Source organism: Vigna angularis, chromosome 3 (genome assembly GCF_016808095.1).
Source record: "Vigna angularis cultivar LongXiaoDou No.4 chromosome 3, ASM1680809v1, whole genome shotgun sequence".
Classification (NCBI taxonomy): domain Eukaryota; kingdom Viridiplantae; phylum Streptophyta; class Magnoliopsida; order Fabales; family Fabaceae; genus Vigna; species Vigna angularis.
Window position 1 is genome coordinate 5,986,071 of NC_068972.1, and position 6,000 is coordinate 5,992,070.

At 34.5% G+C, this 6,000-nt stretch overlaps 1 protein-coding gene across 1 annotated transcript; it reads right to left on the bottom strand.

Moving 5' to 3' along the window:
- Positions 1-3,803: 3,803 nt before the first annotated feature.
- LOC108325547 (ethylene-responsive transcription factor ERF027) lies at positions 3,804-5,401 on the bottom strand. The gene has a single exon (XM_017558635.2). It carries the CDS (start codon positions 5,040-5,042, stop codon positions 4,431-4,433), a length of 612 nt encoding a protein of 203 aa, XP_017414124.1. The 5' UTR covers positions 5,043-5,401; the 3' UTR covers positions 3,804-4,430.
- Between the last annotated feature and the right edge of the window lie 599 nt (positions 5,402-6,000).

Here is a 6,000-nt window from a genome sequence, read left to right on the forward strand (position 1 = left end):
TGAATCTCTTTATTAAGATCCTGTTCATAACAATTTATTAATTTAAGTAAACTAAAACCCGTAACCTGTTTGAATTAACACCAGTTTTATAATTAAAAAAAAAAACATAAAAGAAAAAGAAGGGACAGATGAACATTAGAATCTCAAAAAAATCTAGATAGCAGCGTAATCCTCAATTCATCCCCACTTTGACCCCACCATATGTCACACTATTTCCTTTTAAGTGTCTAATCTAAACACATTATCCACTCAAAACCTTTCATCTGTAGCTTTAGGGCAAAATTGGAAAACAAACATTTCTCGAATACTTCCCTCTAGAACCTTACATATTCATATTCATTCTCTAGCTCGCTAAGCTCCAAAACTGCAATTAATGATTTTAACTTTGAACAAATAATTGCATTCAAAAATCATTTTCGGAGTTCATTTTTATAAAAGTAAGGTTTGGAGATTTGTAATTATAAAAAAAATCCGCAAATATCACTAAAGTAATATTGTTATATGAAATTAGGAAAAATATTTTTTTATGCAAAAAACAACTAGTTTTTTTACCACATAACAACAAAATACTGTCTTCCAAAATCACAATTGGATGCGTCATTAATTAATTAGACTCGCCTGCACTCATTGGATGTGTCATTAATTTATTAAATTGTTTTCTTCAAACTCGATATAATTAGTTGTGTTGTCTTCTCTGCTTTCAAATCATGTAACCCAAACAAACCAATAGATTTTGCCAAAAAAAAAAACTCAATTTGATTCCCTTAATTATTATTTTACTATTACAAAATTAATGTACAATGAGTTGGGAAACCTGTGCACTGGATGTCGAACAGTACCACCTGCATCGGATGACATACAACAACCAAAGTCTGCCTTTTTCTTCAAATTAGTACTAAAAATTGAATGTTCTAAATTTTAGAATTCTTAATAATTGAATACCATCCCATGTCACAGTAAAGTATACTCATTAATCTATATCGTTTAAAATTAAAATTAAAATTAAAATTAAAATTAAAAATAATTTAAATATGCATTCTTATTCAGAACGTTTTAAATATTGTAATCGATCAACGTGAGTAATCATGTTTTCACATATTCTAACTTCCTATTTTAATTAGTTATGGGGAAAAAAAATACCAATACTAGCTATCTCTTTATCGAAACCCAGAAAGTTTACAATGCATTCATAATGTTTTGATTTTAAAAAGTAGAAATAAAAGACGTACTAAACATTAAAACCCTGCTTCTTGAGATACTTCATGAACTCGTTACAGTATGCTTTTTAGACAGAAAATATTAGGGCAATTGTTTGAATATAAAATTTGGTGATAGGGAAAAGGAATGGCTCTTTGACTATCACCTTCAACTTTTTCATTTGGCTTCAGCAATGTTCAACGGGTTAGACCTTATGGGCATATAAAACAAAATAGGAAAGTTGACAGTGAATCTCCCTGTATCCTCACCTTTCAACAAGACTGATTATATGACAAAATAAAATAACAAAATGGCCCAAAAAACTCAACTCTTGTTGAAAAATTAAACACTTAACACAGAATGAAACTATAATTCTTTCAAAAGTCTTCATCATAAATATAAGATTTTTCTAAAACCATTAAAAGAAGGGAGGTGGGGCCACTCATATTTTCTGCAAATCCACATTCTTATTTCCATTCAACCATTGTCAAAGAAACATATTCATCCTTTTGAGTGAATGTTTGAACTTTCTTAAAATATGAAATAATACTCTTGAAAATTTCCATTTATTGAAATAAAAACAAGTTATTTAAGTTTTACCCCCTCCTGTCAAGTGTTACAGTATTTCAGTGTCACTTAATATCTCCATTGAAACTATATACAATAGTCAGCCATTTTAGATATGTGTTAAAGTTATAAATTAAAAAAAAAAACAAAGAAAATTAATTATATAACAATTTACGAAATAATAATATAAAATATTTGTGTTATCAATATATTTTAATAACATTTTAAAGTTAATGTTAAACATAATGAAGCTGTTTGAGTGAGCCTTTCATCCTGTGGTCACTCTGTACAAAGTTTCTCACGATGTGAGAGTAATATACTCTCTTTGGACCAACAGAAAATTTGCCAATCTCATTATATCATATGTAAGTATTAAATTATAAATTAGATTTTTCCAGTATAGAAGCTAGAACATGACTGCTATATATCATAATGAGATGCCATGTTTTTGACCTAATATTCTCTTTTCTTTTCTTCTTATTTATCTTGATGTCTGATGCATAATTGATCGTCATTTCATTTTTACACATCTCAATTCTAGAAACTTCCCACGCACAAAAAAACATAATTATAAATCCAAAACTAGCATTCTCTACTTATGTTGTCATACAAGATCTAGGGTGGAGGAAAATAAGAAAAATAAAGTGAATCAAATTAATTAATCTTGTCAAACACTGGCATATAAGATCAACCTTCTTCAAAGTTTCAAGGTAAAAGTAGATAATTTTGTTGGATAATCATCTATTAACCTGATCAACAAAGTACACTGATACATATCACAGGGAGGACATTTTCTTCTCACTGAAGCAAGCATTGTTGTAAATTTTGTACTGACATTTCGTCCTTATATCATTCAATGTTTTCTTTTGGATAGTAAGACAAATTAAAATACAATATCGTAATCAAATATTTTTGTTTGGTTAATACGACACTTGCAAAGGAAAAAAGTCACTGTTCAAATAGAGGCGCCTTGGTCAGATCATCAATATATTAACATTCTGTCATAACCGTCGGCACAAACTTTGCATCATGTCGGCAAAGATTGACAAGGGAAGGCCTCCAAAAGGTAAATGTCTATCATAGACCAGAGCGTTCTATCTTGATCCATGTTCCAATTTCAACGGCATTTATAAACCTTGTTCTAATTCAAGAAAATCATTCTAGTTGTGCACATGGTAGAGGTCAGATGTTGATGATACGAGATCCATAACATAACCAAATGAAAAGGAGTGATTGTCATTTCTCAACCGTTGTTGATGTATCACTGTTTTTTTTCTTATAATTTGTCTGGTCATTGGTCAAGATTTCGGTGAACTCAGAATCATTTAGGGATTGAATGCTACTTATCCAAACCATAAACATGTATATACTATAAATATCTATAAAATATATAAGGCTACCGACATGAACTTGATGGACATAAAGAGTTCCGAAATATCTTGTTCCACCAACACACACCTGAAACAATCTCCAGAAATAGATCGGTATCGATATTTAATACCAAGAAAATCTTTCTTGATGTCACTCTACTGAATGAAAAAGAAGATATTCATTGATTCTTCTAATCTAATTGCAAAACATCAAAGAGAGACGTGTTACTTTGAAATTAATCATTTCCATGATACCTATTTAAACATAAATTCTTTCTTACCCTCGAAAACTCAAGGGTTTTGAAGTTTTAAGAAACTCTTCCTTTCATCTTTTCTGTGTTCAAAATGTTGATCCGACAAGTAATCGTCCTAAAACTCTTTCTTAATGTATCTCTCCCTAGTGTATCCGAACTTATTTAACTTTTGGGAGAATTTTTCCAAAACCCTTACATTTCTCTTGCTAGCACAACAACTATCATGTTTAAATGTTGAGACTGCCATTTATGTTTGAATATGAAGAAAGTTATGATTAGAAGAAACATTGTTTGCACTCTAACTTTAGTTCCAGACGCATAGAATAAGAGAATGGATACACCAGTTATTTGTCATATACTATATATATCATTCTCTAGTAGAGCTTAAATACATACATACCAGAGATCCTGAAGCTTCTACAAACTTCCAGAAATAGTTTTTATTCAATGAATACAAATCTGCCGCAAAAGTACCTCAAAAGGGCAACACACCCACACATGTGTAGAATCGTCTATGTATTACTAAGGAGAAAGAAAGACCCATGATCAAAAGTAGAATCCTTCTAGCTAGCCTCCCCCAACTGATTACACCGTACGGAACTACGGATCTAACAAAACAACGGATCACATAAACCATTCCCTAAAATTTGTGGCATCTCTCACCAAACCCAGCAATGGTGAGAGTAATCTTCTCTCATTCCTTGACCTTGTATCCCATTCCATATACACCTCAACGCAACTTTCCCAGCAGCAGCCTTCAAAACCAAAATCACCTTCAACCAACAAAGAGGGCAAACCGAAACACAGACGCTGACACAAACACCCACACACACTCAAGCATTTTTCTTTTGTAGGATACAACAAATATCCTCATAATCCTGTCAGAGCCATTATCTTGAATATTCAACATACTTAAGACGGAAACTTATAACATTACTTGTAATCTGGAACAACTTGCGTAGGTTGATCCGTACGGTCTCACAACCTCAAACAAACACAAAAACAAATTACCTTACTTATACAAACAGCAAGAAATCAATGATCAGAGGGTATAACTCCAAAGGTTATCTGCATCAGAATTGCCAGGCGAATCATCAGAAGAAAAGGAACTGATCCTTGGGGGACTAACCTGCATTCCCCTGGCCATGTCATCAAGCAAATTCGGCATGTTCAACAACTCATCCTCATCATAGTACTCATCACGCCTCTCCGACTCCTGTCCAATATCAGGGTTTATCGCCTGCCCACTCTCCTGCGGCGCCCTCACGAGCCTAGCCTGCGCTGCTGCCGCAGCCGCGGCTTGAATATCGGTGGCAGACAATGACGCGGGAATCGGGTACGAGAGTATGGAATTGGGGAAGTTAAGGGGCGTGTCGGGTCCCTTCAACGCAAAAGCCGCGACATCATAGGCCGCCGCAGCCATGTCCGGTGCCGGGTAAGTCCCCAGCCAAATGCGCGTGGTTTTACGTGGCTCCCTTATCTCCGACACCCACTTACCGCAACGGGAGCGCGTCCCCCTGTAGCGGAAGCCGGCGGAAGGAGTGGGAGACGGAGAGGACGTGGTTGGGGTTGGCGAAGAGGAGGATGAGTGAGGAAAGTTATCAGGGACTTGTATTGGTGGTGGTGGCACGTTTCCAAAAGGGTTGCCATCCATGTAGAATAGTAGAATTAGTAGTAGTAGTTGTTGTTGTTGTAGACAGGCACATAGAAGGAACTAGTTGGTTGGTTGTGCTGTGGTTGTTTGCTGCTGATGTTATGTGGAGATTAAGGAAATTGATGAAAGTGGATGTGGTGCGTGGTCGTTGGTAATAATTAAGGGTTAGAGAGGTGAGACAGTGAGTTGGAACAAAACCTGAAAGCAAAGGTTGTTTTTTTTTTCTGGATTGGGGGGTTAATAAAAAATAGTGGTGTAATAATAAAAGGGAATTAGATAAAGCGTGGGGAAGTCGCGTGGTGGTGTATACGGGTTTTGGTAGGATACGTTGGGAGTGAGGTGGCCACACTATGAACACGTATTAGGCACACAATTGGCAGCAACAAATTAATTCTAGCTGTTTAATTGCTGGTCGATCGTAGGGGGATCATGGATTTCACCTTTTTTTTTCTACACATGGGGATGGGGTCTCTCTTTATGACTAATAAATTTTAATGACCACATTTTGTGTACTGCTATATGAGTCTCACAACCTTTTCTCCCCCTCTCTTTACTTTCACCATCTATCTCACACACTCAATCATCCTTCTCTTCTGTGTTTATGGCTTTTTAATTACTATTTTTATCATACTTAATGCTTCTTAGTTTGATTTTTTCTACCCTAACAACGTCACCACCCTATTCAAATACGATAACTATTGATGTCAACTTTTTTTTTAACTATTTAATCAAACACTTTAGCTGTCAGCTATTTAAAAGCTTGTTTTGACCATAGCCTCTAGGCATGTATTTATATTTTTCATAAAATTTTATCAACTTACAATTTCGGCCTTGGCAAACTACACGTCAAAGATAATTTTTTTTTAATAGGTTCTTTCTAAAACAAATATACTCATGATTTTTAATATTCACTAAGTTATTTAACAGAAATATCTTCACATGTTGCATTTGATTTTTA